Genomic DNA, 17,770 nt, shown 5'->3' on the forward strand with positions numbered 1-17,770 from the left:
TGTGCTATAATACATGAGCAAAATATAGTCGATTAGTCAGAATTTCTCATACAATATCAAATCGTGCTTCCGGCTGTACACCAACATTTTCTTTTTATGCACGGGTTAGAGATTTTAAGTTATTTATATATAACAATTGGATCTATCTCAGGTGATATTATGCATTTTTTGTTTGTTATACCTCGTTTCAGTGGTTTGTAGATGTGCCAAGGATATTTGCTTTCGCACAGAAATGTTGCGAAGTTTGATTTTTCACAAATTTTGCAACCGAGCAGTTTTCGTATTATGGTGGTGGATTCGCGGTTGGTGTTTCGTGTCAAGATGGATGCATGAACCGTGTTGCACTTCGGAAGAACGGGTAATGCGTTGCCAATCGTTGGTATTTTATCGATTTCAGAACATTATTTTCGTGGAAGTTTAGAAATTTAATGCAGAGAACTATAAACTGATGTGATATTTGCGATAGTTTGTCCAATATATGTATGTAGGCTCAAGTGCATTCGTCGTAATGTCTTGGCCTTCGCTTGTTACATTTTTTTTTCATGGGTCGTCATATTCACTGAACCTATGAAAAGCATTTCGTCTGTGAACTTAACATTAATAAGCGACATGTGCTTTATTTATTGGCATACATAAAGGTCTTAGTGCATTCCAGTGGGTAAAAACTGTGTATTTATTGTTTCGAATATAATGAAGGTGCGCCGTATTAGTGCGTATGTTACAAAATATACACCTTGTTGTATTTATCTCGTGGCAAAGTGAAGCCAGTGGTAGATATTAGTATTTATTGCGGAAATTGTTGATTGCACAATAAAGAGCAGAAATTAAGGTTATATAAATAGCCAAAATAGATGTCATTGACTGATGGATCAGTACAAACAAATACACACGGCATGCAATTGTGGAATAGTATTTGTGTGCTAACTTAAAATGCATTGCTGTAGTTCATGTAAATTCAATTTGTCCGTGGAAAACTATTGTATATTCTAGGAAGTAAAGGCGGATCATTAACATTTTCTGTAGAGGGATTGCACAAGTATATCTTGCAATTGGGGTTTCAGGTTAGCAATGTTGATAATTATGGAGAAAATAATTAATAAAACTTATTCATGGGAAGCAACATAAGCAGGTTTTATGTTGCAGATAGTGATGACTTAGTTTCTGCAATAGTTTCATTGTTTTGGCATAGTAAACTTACAGCCACTGTAAATGATTCTTGACCTTGTACGAATTTGGAGTAAATGCTCAATTATAGGCACAATTGGTAACTTGGCTTGCATTGTTTTGGTTACCATCAAGTGATAGATTCATTATGTTTTCATTTCTTTTCTTCTCATTGAGTGTTTTGTAGTTGATGACTGACATGCCAGACTTTTGTTGATGTGTGTCATGTGAATTTATTCCCCATTTGTAATATTGGTTGCCAGCATTTGGCATGTTCAAATGTTACTGTTGTTGTTTAATTTTAATTTGAGTGCCTAATTGAAGACTGAAGTCAGATATTTTAGCTACGTCATTTTCAACTTGTTGATTTTTCCCCCATTTGTCGAAATTTTTCTACATTTTATGGTATATATGTGCTTCTCTACTGCATCAGTACAGATGTACTTCATGCTCAACTATTCATAATTGTATCAAAGAAAATAGGCATGATATGAAGGCAAGATTGACTCAGTTAATACATGTGATCATTTGGAAAATTTAACATTTAGAAGTTTTTTAAAACCCAGGGTCAGTTAATTCCATTATCATATACCTGCATTTTCTGATTACTTAACTGAAATTTTTGTACAGAACAATTCACTTCTATATGCAGATCACCTTTGGAATTCTTGCCATTATAATTAAACTTCTAGATACTTATTTGTTGTAGTAAGTCGAAGCTCTCCTGAGAACACAGGAACAGATTTTCTTGGATAATCAACAAATTGAGTTCTGGAAGGGTTTCCAAGCTTTCAAGACCTAACATCACTCACCTTCATGGTAGAATTAAAGGTAAGAGAGATGTTAACTCTCAAAAGCTTGAAAACCTATACACATCTCATCTGGTTGAAATCCTGAGAAAATCCATTAATTATGCTTAGTTCTATTTGCATTTTTAAGTTTGTTTGATTGTGTTAGTATTTTCCCTTCATGTCCTGCACCTGTGCTCAAGATTTTCCATACAAAAATAATGCTTCAGACAGTGGTAACTTACAAACTTGGTCATTTACAGGCCCAACTTACTTTTTGTAATATAATTCCTTACAACTTGATACTTTCTGCATCTTTAAAACACACCAAAGTTACTTCTCTAATCATTTCAAGAATTCCAAATGCTTTTCTCACATTTGTAAAGATCAGTACAGTCAGCATTATCTTATCATTTGTATACCTTTGTCACCTTAACTTCTTTCCAACAGAGATCACACAGTGGGCATGTGCATATTTTGCATATGATATTTAATTATCGTGTATTATATCTCTTGTTATTCTTGAATGGATGCATAGTAAGGAAATAACCAGAAATCACAAAATGCAACTAATAATTCTTTGACACACATGCCACAGATGTATTTAGGGAATTGGTGCGTTGAACCTCCTCCTCCAATGTACTAAAGCAAATAAGAAAAGTACTTGTGCGGTTTGTTGTTTAATATAAGGTTTACTGATTTCCACCAAACTTCCATGAAGAAAGAGATTCAATAGAAATTGATTAGCTATCTGTTGACAGGGTTTATGAAAATTAATGGATGATAATATTTCTTAGTGATGATAATATGCAAAAAATAATAATCAGGGGCTTCATTATTTAAAAGTTGGAGGTAACCATACAAGTTTATCTCAACGTCTTGAATTTTTCTATTTATTTTGACATTATTTTCCTTCATAAAACAGCTTAATGTACGAAATTTTAGTCGTCCTAACTAGAAACGATGAGCGGAATACAACCATCATTTTAACTTATGTAATAATAATAATAATAATAGTTGTGCAAGTGATCCCTGGTGCTATACCCAGTGGGAGCTATTTGAAAAGGAAGTAGCAGACTGCTATCTCGGAAACAAAAAGCATTACGTGCTGGCCATGCATCGCCCAATGAAAAAACTACTTGTCAGTCCCTGCCTCTCGGAGGACTGTCACACAGTCGCGGCGGTTAATGGGACAGTTTCCCCCCTTTTTTTGCCACTTTCGTCCTTCCACTATGCTAAACCTTATCTACAAAGGGAAATATTCTGTCTTTGCCCCCACCCCCTGGTTTTCGTTACACCATGGAGTTTAGTTAATTTGATATTATTCTTAATGAGAACATTTATTATTTTGAAATATGAGACAACATGCAATAATTGTTTTTATTAAATACATGCCAGACCTCACTCAGTTACTACTACTTCCCATGACAAATTTGGTACAGTTGAACTCTAGATGAGTGTTCCTGTTAATGAAGATCATTAAAATTAATTGCTTGGAGTAGCCCACTAAGCTTAACTGTTTGAAAATTATTTTGATTTTGATAAAAAATCTGACAATTTATTGTTGTCCAGGTAATATGCAATTTGACTGCTCAGTCTAATCACCCAAATCTGATCTGGTCAGAGGATGTGCAGAGATTTTTAAATAATTTCGGTGATCCTAGCTCAGCCTCTTATAATGGGTTCTTGGGGGTTAATCCTGAAAAATCTGTCTTGAGAGTGGTGTTGATTACACCAGCTTTACCTAAGAGAGTATTGAGTCTTCTTTCAAGTCCTGGCAGGGTAGCAAGAAGGTGAAACCATGCTTGCGATAAATGAAAGATTTGTGTTAATTTGCTATGACCCTAAAAAAGATGTCGCACACAATGTTTTCCTCTTGATATAGATACAGCATATGTTTGTTTTAAATCGTTTTTTTTTTTTTTTTTTGGTAACTGTCCTTCTGTTCCTGAATTGGCTGTCTTGTCTTTCTAAGTTTTGGTGTACAAGTATTATTTGTCAAGTGCCAAGGTTGTGTTTCAAACATCAAACACTGTTTTATCATATGTTAGAAAAGGAAATGGTGGAGAATTTATGAGGTTATGTGATTCAAACTTACGTGAAATGCTTTTAGTAAGCACCAGGTCCTACAATTTTTTTTAGTATGTTATTCCAGCATTTATAAATCTGCAAATTTCAACACTAGCGTCAATGAAATCTATGAGCTAACACATTGCTCACTAGTATTTTCCTTATTTATGTTGCTTTTCCATAACTTTTTGTTAATTATGATGAAGATGACTGATAGTGGTCTCTCTGGTGGCCTAGTGTAATCAAGGTGTCCTCGGTTCAGATCCCACTTTAAACTGTAGGTCCAGTCCCAATTAGCCTTACTGTGCATAAAGTGCACATTACATAATTTAGAAGTACATAATTTGTATCCATGTCCAGATATTATTAGAATGATTAAATCAAGAAGACTTAGGTGGGAAGGCCGGGGGGAGGAAAGAAGAGTTTACAGGATTTTCTTTGGGAAACCTGATGGTAAGAGACCGGTAGGAAGACCAAGACGAATATGGAGGGATAATGTTGAGATGGACCTGAAGGAAATCTGTAGGGATGGAAAAAGAGTATATAGATCTTGCTCAGGATAGGAACACATAGAAGGCCTGTGTTGCTACAGCCATAAACGTTCGGGTTCAAGAAGGCTAGATAGTTAGTTAGTGCATAAAGTGAACTTAAAAACACCAACTCAACTAACAAAAATTATGCCCAAGTACAGAGGTGGCAACATGTTGTGATTTGTAGAAATTTATGTTGCATATAGGGTCATTCCACGTCAAATCATGAAAGCTCACAACCCGACCATATCAGATATTTATGCAATTTGGTAGGATGGTTGAGGAATGAAGTAACTTGCATGTGTAAAATTTTAGCCTCAGTGATACTTACACATTGTTCATACAGCAGGGTTGCCAACATAAAAAATGTCAAATTTATGATTACAAGGTCAACAAAAAAAAAATCATAACTCTTCTTCTAATCATGGTATAACTCTCATCTTGGGCTTGTTTTGATGCTAAAGGAGTATAGTTTTCATAAAAAATACTTTTACATGAAGAAATTGGAATTTTAATTTCAAGGTTGCATGATGTGTCCGCTGACCTTGAATACCTAAGAAAGTGTATCTTCAATTTTGGTATGTCTTTGGGAATTGGAATAAAAGAAACCTGACTTTCAGTGAAACACCGTTTAGTCCGGTAGAATTAATAGCAAATTTGCTGTTATTTGTGTCAAATACCAACTTTTATGCTAATTCAAAACATTTTAGTAAATGAGTGAAGCCTTCTAATTCAATTAAGATTTAAGGTAGCTCTATAAAACAGAAACCATGTTTTATCAAATTTTCTGCTCTTTTCATTTTGTTTATCTTCACCTTTTGTGTACAAATCACAGTTTTTGAGATATAATTTTTTAAAATTTTCAAGGTTAATTTTTGGCACCATTTTTCAAAATGGCGGCGAACCTACATTTCAGAGAGTGGCAAACTCTTCAAAATCAGATTCATCACATTATTTTTATCATAGAGGAAGTTATTTTAATTTCTATTGCAATTAATTCTCCAGACAACATACTTTTTGCTAGATTATAGGGTAAACACTGAATGTAGCATTTTCTAATGTCAGATTTCTTTTTTCCTGTTACCAAAGACATCCCAAAATGAAACTTACACCAAACAGAGATTATATTTAATTGAATAACATACCTTATTTCCACCAATATTGAAGATACATTTTTTAGGTATTCAAGGTCAATGGTCACATCATGTGACCTTGAAATTAAAATTCCAATATTTTCATATAAAACTATTCTTTGTCAAAACTGTATTCCCTTAGCTTCAAAACAAGTTTAAGATGAAAGTTATACCATGAGTACAAGAAAAGTTATGATTCTTTTTTTTTGTTGACCTTGTAAGCATATATTTGACATTTTTTACAAAGTTGGCAACCCCACTGTACAAACAGTGTTTCACTGAGGCCTAAAATTTTACACATGTAAATTACTTCATTTTTCATGAAAATGTGACATGGTCAGGTTGAAAAGTTCATTTTCTTTTTGTGATAAATTGTCATGGAATGACCCTATAGATAATATGGTATTTTGGAATAAAAATTGATGCATTATATATATTGTCAAAAAAGTACCGGGAATTGTTAAATAAAACACACAATTTTCATTTATTCATCACTATTTATTTTGTCGCCTTCAAAGTAGGCCCCATTTGATGCAACACACATATACCAGTGGCCTTCCCGATGGCGCAGTGGTAGCGTTGCCGCATAGTAATCTTGGGGTCCCGGGTTCGATACCCGGTGGAGGCACAAGTGGTTCGGATCCCACTTTAAACTGTAGGTCCAGTCCCGATTAGTATTGCTGTGCATAATGTGGACTTAAAACACCAACTCAACACATATGCCAGTGTTTTTTCCAGTCTTGGTAATACTTTTTATAGGGCTTTCCGATATGACCTTCAGCTCCTTCCACGAATTTTGCTTTATAGCTTCAATCGAGTCAAAACGGGTACCCCGGAGCGGCAGTTTTAGTTTTGGAAACATAAAGAAGTCACACGGGGCCAGATCTGGTGAATATGGTGGTTGTTCGATGGTATTTATTGTGTTTTTGGCCTTTAATTCGGTCACAACTGTCGCTCTATGCGATGGCATATTATCGTCGTGTAAAATCCATGAATTGTTCTTCCACAAATCTGGCCGTTTCTGACTGATTTTCTCACGCAAACGCTTCAATACGGCCAAATAGTATTCTTTATTGACGGTCTGTCCCTCTGGAACGAATTCATGATACACCAAACCACGAATATCGAAGACGACAATGAGCATCACCTTGACTTTTGAGCGACTTTGACGTGGTTTCTTCGGTTTCGGCTCGTCTTTTGTCCACCATTCTGATGACTGTTGACTTGTTTGCATGTCAAACTCGTAGACACATGTCTCGTCACCAGTTATGATGCGTTCCATGAATGTGGGATCAAAATTGGCACGATCCAGCATGTCTAATGAGACCTGCTCACGGTACCGTTTTTGAAGAAAATTCAGCTCTTTTGGAACAAGCCATGCGATGACGCGTCTCATGCCCAAAATATCCACCAATATCGAACGAACAGACTCGTGAGAGATGTTAAGGTCACTAGCTATCTCTCTTAAGCTGGAATGGCGATTATCGAGCACAATTTCCTTCACGTTTTCGATGTTTTTATCGGTTGAAGAGGTCGAAAGTTGTCCAGAACGAGGCATGTCTTTGACGATCTCTCGGCCCTGCTTGAACGCTTTGTACCACTCGTAAGCCCGTGTTTTTAATAAAACTGATTCACCATAAGTCTTTTCTAACATTTTTAGCGAGTCAGCACACAAAATTCCGTTCGCAACACAAAATTTAAGGCAAACTCTTTGTTCAATAATTTCGTTCATTGTAAAAATCGTGATGCACTACTGAAGTGGACTGATTCAACCTGCCGCTGTAAACAAACTGGTTGACAGATCACACTCACGTTTGGCATAGTAATTAAGTACAGAGCTACCAACTTGGAAAAAAATTATTTTTAAAAAATCATTTGCGCACGCCTTTTAAATTACAAATTCCCGGTACTTTTTTGACAGAAGGTATGTAAATGAATGAGCATGATTGTATATTTTCGAAAATTGAAGGTATGAAACCAGCAGTAATAAGTCATTTCATTTCGATGTCATCTTATAATTTAAGTTTACTGTCTTCACGTTTCATGATTTTTTGGAATTCACTTTTTTTTTTTAATGATTGCAGTGAGTCATTAAGATAAGTTGTTCTATTTTGGGAGAATCACCTACTTCCACTTCAAAGTTTTATAATTAATATTAATATTTGTTTTTGCTTTATCATTTGTAGGTACTCTGTAATACATTCCATTCAACACCAGAATGGAATCACAGCAGCAGTTCTGTCTTAAATGGAACAGTTATGGGAGTAACTTGGCAACAGCGTTTGGAAATCTATTCAAGTCAGAGAGCTTAACAGATGTCACATTATTTTGTGAAGGTGAGTCTGAAAAACTCATTTTAGGAATCAAACGACTTCCCTATAATTTAGCATTATTTGTGTTTAGAATTCTCACGTTGGTTGTATTTATAAAAGTGAAAACATGGTCTTGCTCCTCCCTTGCTCACATAGTTTCCAAAGTTCATTTCCTCATCTATGTATCAAGAGTTTTGTTGGCTGGTAATATACATGGGCAAGCACTTGCACAGCTGTATGCGTATGCATATGCGGTATGACTTGAGATGACCGGACCCCTCTCCTATTTTCTTCATATTTGACATAGTCACTAATTGAGGCCTCCTAATCACGAACCTGAAGTTAAAATTTGTCGGAAACGTCTAGAAATGGCAAACCATTGACACTAGCCTCACGAACCATTGCCGCTAGCCCCACAAACCATTGGCACGTGGTTAGGATAGTTTCGGTTAGGTTAGGCAAACATAGTTAAAATTTTGTGTCATGGTAGTATCAGGATCTAGAAATTGCAAATAATTGCGAACCATTGGCACGTGGTTAGGTTAGTTTCGGTTAGGTTAGGCAAACAGTTAAAATTTGGTGTTGTGGTAGTATCAGGAATATATATATTTGCTTGTGAAACAAAAAGATTTGCGAAAATCGACGCTTTCCATTCCAAAAACTAACGCCTTATTTTCGCTTATTTTGCAATTTCTAGACGTTTCCGACAAATTTTAACTTCAGGTTCGTGATTAGGAGGCCTCAATTAGTGAGTATGCCAAATATGAAGAAAATCGGAGAGGGGTCCGGTCATCTCAAGTCGTTCCGCATATACATGAGCAGGTGCTTGGATTCTGCTCTGGTGGAGGCACATAGTGCTGCGAATCTCACTTTCAACTATAGGTTCAGTCCCTATTAGCCTATCTGTGCATAGCGTGGGAGTATTTTTTTAAATATATACACAAGAGTCAACTTTAACAACTGTAATCTGTTATGCAACTGACCACAGTTTGGCTTGATAGCTGGTTTTAGAATGTAGAACATCTGTTTGTTGTGAGGAAGAATGCAAATAATGTAAATGTTTCACAAATAAACTGACTTATGCATTTGTGTGATGTGACCCACATATTCATTCAGCGATTGTGCTGTAAAAAATTGTACAGGAAATGTAAATGTCTTAGGCAGCTAAACATTTTCAACCCTTTAAAAACAAACCCTCTATTATTATTGACTTACAATGCAGACCTATTTTTTTTAGTAAGAATACAGAATAGGTTCGTTTGCGTTATGAATTTAGAAAACTGGATACAGCTCATTTCTAGCTTCAGTGTTAGTTGCCTTCACCCTCCCCCAAAGTTAAAAGGTAAAATATGGATTTGTTCTTTGCTATAGTGTCAATCCATGTGAAGTCATACAACATGGTTGCTTGACCATTTTTTAAAAAAATATTTTTTTTGTTTGGTGTGAACCTCATATGTTGACAGTTCAGAACCACTGTTATTTTATTTTTACTATCACCGATTTGAAGATGGCTGGCATTTTTTATCATGGCGAGTGTCATTTTCTCCATTCGTTAGCATCAGCGGCAACTTTTGTATCTCAGCTCTGGTAACTCCTACGACAATGAGACAAAATCTGTGATATTAACCACATTATAGGCTACAATTATATTTGTGTGTAATTTTCTAAATATTATTCCTTCATAATAAATTTTAAGGTCAAAATTGTGTATTTTAATCGCTCAAAATGACATTTTTGGACATTTGTTTTAGGGGGAAGGTAGTTTGTTTGACACTGACATTTTTTTTGTGCAAGTACCTGTGTATCAATAGTGTGTGTCAAAATTATTTGAAGCTTGAGATTTTAATCCTTTTTTTCTACAGGGTCATAAACATGTACTTTTTGTTTAAAAAATCCAAGTTCAGGGTTAAATATATCTGGTGGGCAGTTAAAAATCTGAAATTTCTAGACAATACAGTACTCCATGATAACTAACTTCAGTAAAAATTTTGAGTTTGAGATTCAATTGCTTTAAGAGATACAAAACTCATGAAAAATTCAATATTTTGCATTAAATATGGTATTCCTAATTTAATTTCTTATTAACATTTTGTGTTAAAATTCTGCAAACTGTAATTTGGAATGTCAACCAACAACATTACAATCCTGAAATGGATCTGCAATAAAGTATATATACGAGGGCATGCTGAAAAGTAAAGCTTCCTAGGTTTTATTTTTTTTTGTTACCTTGTAAACACATTTTGGATTTTGAGCAACCATACATTGCACTTATAAGACTTTCACGCTTCTCCATTGAAGGTCTCAAACTTATTTTGGCAAGGGGTGCTGAACTACAGCGAGGAAAATGTCAGCATATAACCATGCAATGTCGGTGGAGCGCCTGAAGTAGCGTGCCATGATCGAGTTTCTAACCGCAGAAAATGTGCTACAAATATACATTCATCTGAGACAGGGCATTTTATGGGGATGAATGCGTAGACATCAGTACTGTGCGATCTTGGGGTTTTGATGCTCGTAAATAAAACCCCAGCTGAACACGATTCTGATGACCTCCATCAGTTGCAGTAGGCTGCCTTCCACTCCATTCTCTCACATACGCTGAGAGTTCTTCAGCTGGGGTTTTGTTTACGAGCATGAAAAACCCAAGATCGCACAGTACTGATGTCTATGCATTCATCCCCATAAAATGCCCTCAGTCTCCGATGAATGTCAATTTGTAGCACATTTTCTGCGGTTAGAAACTCGATCATGGCACGCTACTTCAGGCGCTCCACCGACATTGCATGGTTATATGCTGCCATTTTCCTTGCTATAGTTCAGCACCCCCTGGCAATATAAGTTTGAAACCTTCAATGGAGAAGGGTGAAAGTCTTATAAATGCAATGTATGGTTGCTCAAAATCCAAAATGTGTTTACAAGGTAAAAAAAATAATAAAAGCATAGGAAGCTTTACTTTTCAGCATGCCTTCGTATATATACTTTATTGCAGATCCATTTCAGGATTGTAATGTTGTTGATTGACATTCCAAATTACAGTTTGCAGAATTTTAACACAAAATGTTAATAAGAAATTAAATTAGGCATACCAACCATATTTAATGCAAGATATTGAATTTTTCATGCCTTTTGTATCTCTTGAACCAATTGAATCTCAAACTCAAAATTTTTACTGAAGTTAGTTATGGAGTACTGTATTGTGTAGAAATTTCAGAATTTTTAAACAACTGCCCACCAGAGATATTTAACCCTGAACTTGGATATTTTTTTAACAAAAGTACATGTTTATGACCCTGTAGGAAAAAAAAGGAAGTCTCAAGCTTCAAATAATTTTGACACACACTATTGGTACACAGGTTCTTGCACAAAAAAATTCAAGTGTCAAACAAACTACCTTCCCCCTAAAACAAATGTCCAAAAATGTCATTTTGAGTGATTAAAATACACAATTTTGACCTTAAAATTTATTATGAAGGAATAATATTTAGAAAATTACACACAAATATAATTGTAACCTATAATGTGGTTAACATCGCACATTTTGTCTCATTGTCGTAGGAGTTACCAGAGCTGAGATACAAAAGTTGCCGCTGATGCTTACGAATGGAGAAAATGACGCGCGCCATGATATAAAATGCAGCTATCTTCAAATCGGTTGAGGCACATATTTTTGGTAAATAAAGAAGCAAAATTTCGGGACAAAAACAAAGTTGATTTCGGGTTCAAAAGTGGTAAATAAAATAAAATTTCCTTGTTAGAGCGGTGAATAATCACATCAAAAGTGCTATATAAAATGACATTTTGGTTTTAAAATTGTGAATCCTAAATTTGATTTAAAAACTGCACTTAGTACACAAAATAAACTTACCCCTTCTAATAGCACATTTGTGTCGTTACCAGAGTATTAAGTTTATTCCTGTGTAAAGCTATCCATTTTTGCTTCTCAAATGTTTACAGCAGAATTAATCAATTTTCCGTGAATTGCATAACTCACAGGATACTTCAGACTTCAGAAAGTGTTGCGTCGGTATATAAACGGTAAATTTAGTTTTTTAAGAGTATATTTCGCATTTTGCAGTTCATTTCGCATTATTTCGTGACAAAACAGGGTAGAAAAATTCGCCTCACATTTCAGAAACATGAAAAATGAACATTACAGCATGTTATTTCATATTTCGTGTTTTCGTCGAAAACGAAATTTGCATGCCTCTACAAATCGGTGATAGTAAAAATAAAATAACAGTGGTTCTGAACTGTCAACATATGAGGCTCACACCACACAAAAAATAAACTTTTTTAAAAATGGTCAAGCAACCATGTTGTATGACTTTATATGGATTGACCCTATATGCGTTATCCTTGCCAAAGGGGTTAGTAGGGAATCGGTGTCATTGTATCAGAGGGAATGGGAAGGTAAATGATGAAGATGTATCCCGAATGCAGGGTTGCTATGCATCTGGAAAACAGGGAAATGTCAAGGAGTTTTGCAGATCATCTGGAATTTACGTGAATTTTGGAGTCATCAAGAGAAAAAGTTGCAAAATGAACAAGCAGTTCACTTGCACATCTGGATTCGGTTCTTGCGATTCCACTCCCAAAAGATAGTTTCAGTTTAGAAACTGGTTTCTTTCGTTCTTATGATTCTCAGTCTTTTGCAAAATTATGGTTCCCTCGAATTTCTGTAATAAATTTTCACTCTTATAGTACTAGATATTAGAAAGAACATCAAAGTAAAACTTGCAGTCTTACTTTTGCAAAAGGTTCATAAAGATGGTCTATTACATTAAGATAGAGATTATGTAGATTATAAATATCTTGATATCTGCTTAATGTATTTCATTAGTATCTGCAATATTCAGATATCCAGATAACTAACTGACATATATGAATATATTCCAGCTAACAGCTACGTTTTTTTTAGCTGCATCGCTATTTTGGGGAGAAACATGCCTCCTTTGCTGCACTGCTGGAAAAAGTGCCTCGTTTATGTCACCGCCGGAACAAATCCTGTGGAAATCCATGGTGTAAGAGACACCAAAATGTAATTAATTGCTGTGTAAAACACAACTTGCAGTGCAAAAATGAGAGGTTGATTTTCCACTGCACTGACAAAGGAATAGTGCCAACAATAAATGGCTCAGTCGTTAACAACATTGTTCATTGTCAAGGGTCTCACCAGCAAGAAATTATTGCTACAAGAATGATGGAGTTTCTGGAATTACAATTATTTTCGCGATAGTAGCAAGTAGCGAACAGGAGTAGCGTATCGAGCTAGTTTTTGGTAAATGTAGCTGTTGCAAAGCTACTTTTTGGAAGAGTAGCTGTAGCTGATAATAAGTAACTGATTATATATTTAATTGAAAAACACAAGGTTCCAAAGCAAAAATCATGATGAGCATGTCGGGAAAAATTTCATTTTTGGACTGGAAAACCTGGATATGCCAGGGAATTTCGTAATCAAAAAATCATAGCAACCCTGCAATTGAATAGGGCCAACTGAGAAGGTAAATTACAGATTACATTTTATCTGTTCATTACACTTGAGGTTTTCAGAATATGGCGAACATGTTATTTGTGGTATTAGATCTTAACAGAGATGCTCATCAGAATGAAACTGCTGCTGATTCACTTCCTTCCCATATTATTTCCATTAATGATTTTTTTATTCAGGCAATTGTGTGTTTCTGCTATTCATTCTGTATTATACGTGCACTTACGCAATTTAATTTCCTTTCCAGGTGTGTCATTCAAAGTGCACAAAGTGATTCTTGCTGCATGTAGCAAGCATTTTCAGGACCTCTTTGAAAAAGCACCTTTGTCTCCAAGTGCGCTCATCATACTAGATGGAACATCAGCAACAAATTTGGGGGCACTTCTTGAATTCATGTACAAAGGAGAGGTCCACGTATCTCAGGAAAGTTTGTCTAGTTTTCTAAAAGCTGCAGAAGGCTTACAGGTACGTCAGACACTTCTACTAATGCAAGTATAGAATTTATCATTTTTTTAATCAATTTGGTGATGCACCTAACATTCATGCTTCATAGCCTGTGAAACTGAAAAGTCAGAATTATTTTGGTTTAAATGTTATGATTCTCATTGTTTAATGATTTTTTGCATAAAGAGTGTATTTAGAATAATTGGGGAAGTAAGATTGAAGTACAGATAAATTAATTTGTTCATTGTCAACATGCACAAACTATTACTTTGTACCAATTCTGCAAGTGGCCACTCTCTTTAAGTTGCTGCTGCCTGAAGTTTTTTCTCCTCATGTAAACATATATTCTGTCAAAAAAGTACCGGGAATTGTTAAGTAAAACGCACAATTTTAATTTATTCATCAATATTTATTATGTCACCTTCAAAGTAGGCACCATTTGATGCAACACACATATGCCAGCATTTTTTCCAGTCTTGGAAACACTTTTTATAGGGGTTTTCTGGTATGGCCTTCAGCTTCTTCCACGAATTTTGCTTCATGACTTCAATACGGGTACCCCGGAGTGGCAATTTTAGTTTTGGGAACATAAAGAAGTCACACGGGGCCAGATCTGTGAATGCGGTGGTTGATCAATGGTATTTATTGTTTTTCTGGCATTAAATTTGGTCACAACTGTCGCTCTATGCGATGGCGCATTTTCGTCGTGTAAAATCCACGAATTGTTCTTCCACAAATCTGGCCGTTTCTGATGGATTTTCTCACGCAAACGCTTCAATACGGCCAAATAGTATTCTTTATCGACTGTCTGTCCCTCTGGAACGAATTCATGATTCACCAAACCACAAATATCGAAGAAAACAATGAGCAATGCCTTGACTTTTGAGCAACTTTGACGTGTTTTTTTCGGTTTTGGCTCGTCTTTTGTTCTCCATTCTGATGACTGTTGACTTGTTTGCATATCAAACTCGTAGACCCATGTCTCGTCACCAGTTATGATGCGTTCCATGAATGTGGGATCAAAATTGGCACGATCCAGCATGTCTAAAGAGACCTGCTCACGGTACTGTTTTTGAAGGAAACTCAGCTCTTTTGGAACAAGCCGTGCAGTGACGCGTCTCGTGCCCAATATATCCACCAAAATCGAACGAACGGACTCGTGAGAGATGTTAAGGTCAATAGCTATCTCTCTTAAGCTGGAATGGCGATTATCGAGCACAATTTCCTTCATTTTTTCGATGTTTTCATCGGTTGAAGAGGTCGAAGGTCGTCCAGAAAGACGCATGTCTTCGACGATCTCTCGGCCCTGCTTGAACCCTTTGTACCACTCGTAAGTCCGTGTTTTTGATAAAACTGATTCACCATAAGTCTTTTCTAACATTTTTAGCGAGTCAGCACACAAAATTCCGTTCGCAACACAACATTTAAGGCGAACTCTTTGTTCAATAATTTCGTTCATTGTAAAAATCGTGATGCACTACTGAATTAGACTGATTCAACCAGCTGCTGTAAACAAACTGGTTGACAGATCGCGTTCATGTTTGGCATAGTAATTAAGTACAGTGCTACCAACTTACGGAAAAAAAAGATTTTTAAAAAATCGTTAGTGTGGGCCTTTTAAATTTCAAATTCCCGGTACTGTTTTGACAGAAGGTATACATTTGCAGAAGATGAAGGAAAGTGTGCAGATACTACACTAGTACATGCTATTGTGTTTAATTTTGTGCAAACATTGTGGATATTTTGATTAAAGTTTAATATTTCTGATTATTTCATTATATGTAAACACAAAGATTTGTAGGCAAAACTCTCGTAGATTTAAAAGGGATAGTTGCAATGGAATGACATTCATAAATTTTCTGAACAGCTTTATTAAGTTAGTCGTATGCTACAGTAAGTGACATTTTTTAAGACTTCTAATCCAATGTTAAACTTTGGGTCTTATCTTTGCCACCACATTTTCTCGTATCAATAGTGTCCTCTGATGGTGTAGTGGTAACACAGTTACCCTGTAATCAAGGGGTCCCAGGTTTGATACCTTGTTTGGATCCCAGTTTAAATTGTAGGTCCAGTCCCGACTGGCCTATTTATGCATAAAATGCACTCAAAACTCTCATATTAATAGCTCCATAAATGTGCCTTTTTGGAGACAGGATTGTAACCTAGTGTATAAATTAGGGTTGGACTGATATGGAATTTTGGCTGATACTGATAAAGTACCAATATGAAATTTACTGATACTGATCTGATGTAGAATTCCAAATGGTCCTTGAAGACCATGAATGGTTCCTTGACCTCCTCAATATATGACTGCCGTGCCAAAGAAGCTCCATGTTTAGACATTTCTTTTAGAAAGTTAGGGAATGGATATTATGTTTGCATCCTTAAAAATTATAATAAAAGACCGAATATCGCACTAAATTATAAAATGAAGGTAAAGTTCCCCATGCATATGGCACTGTGCCATAAAGTCACATTTTAAGGGATGTGGAGGGTAGGTCCCCATGCATTCTCAATCTCGGCCATATTGGAGGTGATGTGATCAGCACCATGCTCTGGCCAGCTTTACACCCTGGGGATCCATGTAGTTGAGGCTGGGTGAGCCCCAGAGCCACTTTTATGCGGGGACAAGGCTGGAAAAAATTCAACCTTAGATCATCCATCCCGGGAATTGAACCTGGGTCTCCCATGTGACAGTCTAGACCGACTAGACTACCGCAGCTAAATTATAAAATTTTTAGATAATTTCTAATTATAATCTAATTTAATATAATACATGTTATATAATAATAAGAACCTATAAATTTTCTGAGTGGTAAAATTATCGGTAATTTCATCGATACCTATATCAGCCAATATCAATACAGTCCCAACCCTAATATAAATTTTCATAGTACTTTTGCATGGCTTTAAAATTTATTGTGCTTTTCTTGTTATTACCAGGTCAAAGGATTGTCAATAGACCATGAAACATTAACAACTCAGGAACACTTCAGCCATGAAAACCAGTTGGAATCTCCAAGCATAAAAAAGCCCAAGCTCATAACTCAAAGTACAAAGGACTCAGTGGAACCTTCAGATTCTCACCTCTTGCATGTGTCCCATGCAGCATCTACCTCATATTCTCCTAGTTTGTCCGTGATATCTCCTTATATACCTCACTATCGAGCCTTTGATAGGGCAGCCATTTCCATGCCTCCTGCCTCAGGGTATGATCGACATGAGGTGGCAAGGAAAAGATATCGTGGCATAAGAGTGACTCAGGCAAGCCCTCTGCAGGATGAAGAGACAAACGTACAAAACGTACAGGATGGAGTCAGGGCATCAGTATTGAGAGATGCTTCTGTTCTACGAGATGGCAAAGCTGAATCGGAATCGTTGCCGCCTGCTCACCCGATAGCATACCGTCCTTCCCTCTCCATAGAGCCAAACGTGGAAAATGAGCAGAAGGATGAGGGTTACACACACTCTCATCAAAGATTTGAAAGTGAAACCACCACTTTTGACAGAACTGCTGCTGATGATAACAAAGACGGGCATCATTCAACTGGAGATGCAGGAAGCAGTTGCCCTGAAGGTATTGTCTTTTTTTCTGTTATGGTGTGCGTTTGTAGGCACAAAGAAAACTGTAAAGTAGCCAGTACACATGAACTTGTGGATATTCTTAGTCGGTTGCACACTTTTTGACCTGATTGTTTTGCATTTTTTTTATTTTTGCCATTACTTTTCTGTTATTTGTTCCTAATCACAGTGATGATGATGAATAGTGGTTGATGAAGAGACTACTTACAAAACAAGTTGCAAAAGAAAGTCATTTTTAGGGAAGATTGTGCAAAGTAGG

The 17,770-nt window shown here is 36.1% G+C and overlaps 1 protein-coding gene across 3 annotated transcripts in view; it reads left to right on the top strand.

The window, feature by feature from the left end:
- The first annotated feature begins 61 nt into the window (after positions 1 to 61).
- The window catches only part of chinmo (Chronologically inappropriate morphogenesis), a 43,263-nt gene continuing 25,554 nt past the window's right edge, over positions 62 to 17,770 (top strand). Inside the window, exons 1-4 of one of the 3 annotated variants that reach the window (XM_083139209.1) lie at positions 62 to 104; positions 7,872 to 8,021; positions 13,733 to 13,950; positions 16,873 to 17,506. In XM_083139209.1, coding sequence (XP_082995335.1) covers positions 7,904 to 8,021; positions 13,733 to 13,950; positions 16,873 to 17,506 — 970 coding nt within the window. In that variant the 5' untranslated portion in view covers positions 62 to 104; positions 7,872 to 7,903. Of the gene's footprint in view, positions 152 to 292; positions 359 to 7,871; positions 8,022 to 13,732; positions 13,951 to 16,872; positions 17,507 to 17,770 lie in introns of those variants that run through there. The other 2 variants (XM_083139207.1, XM_083139208.1) reach the window with 2 other exon arrangements.

The sequence above is a fragment of the Lepisma saccharinum genome, chromosome 17 (genome assembly GCF_977018435.1).
Source record: "Lepisma saccharinum chromosome 17, izLepSacc3.1, whole genome shotgun sequence".
In the NCBI taxonomy this organism is placed as follows: Eukaryota; Metazoa; Arthropoda; class Insecta; order Zygentoma; family Lepismatidae; genus Lepisma; species Lepisma saccharinum.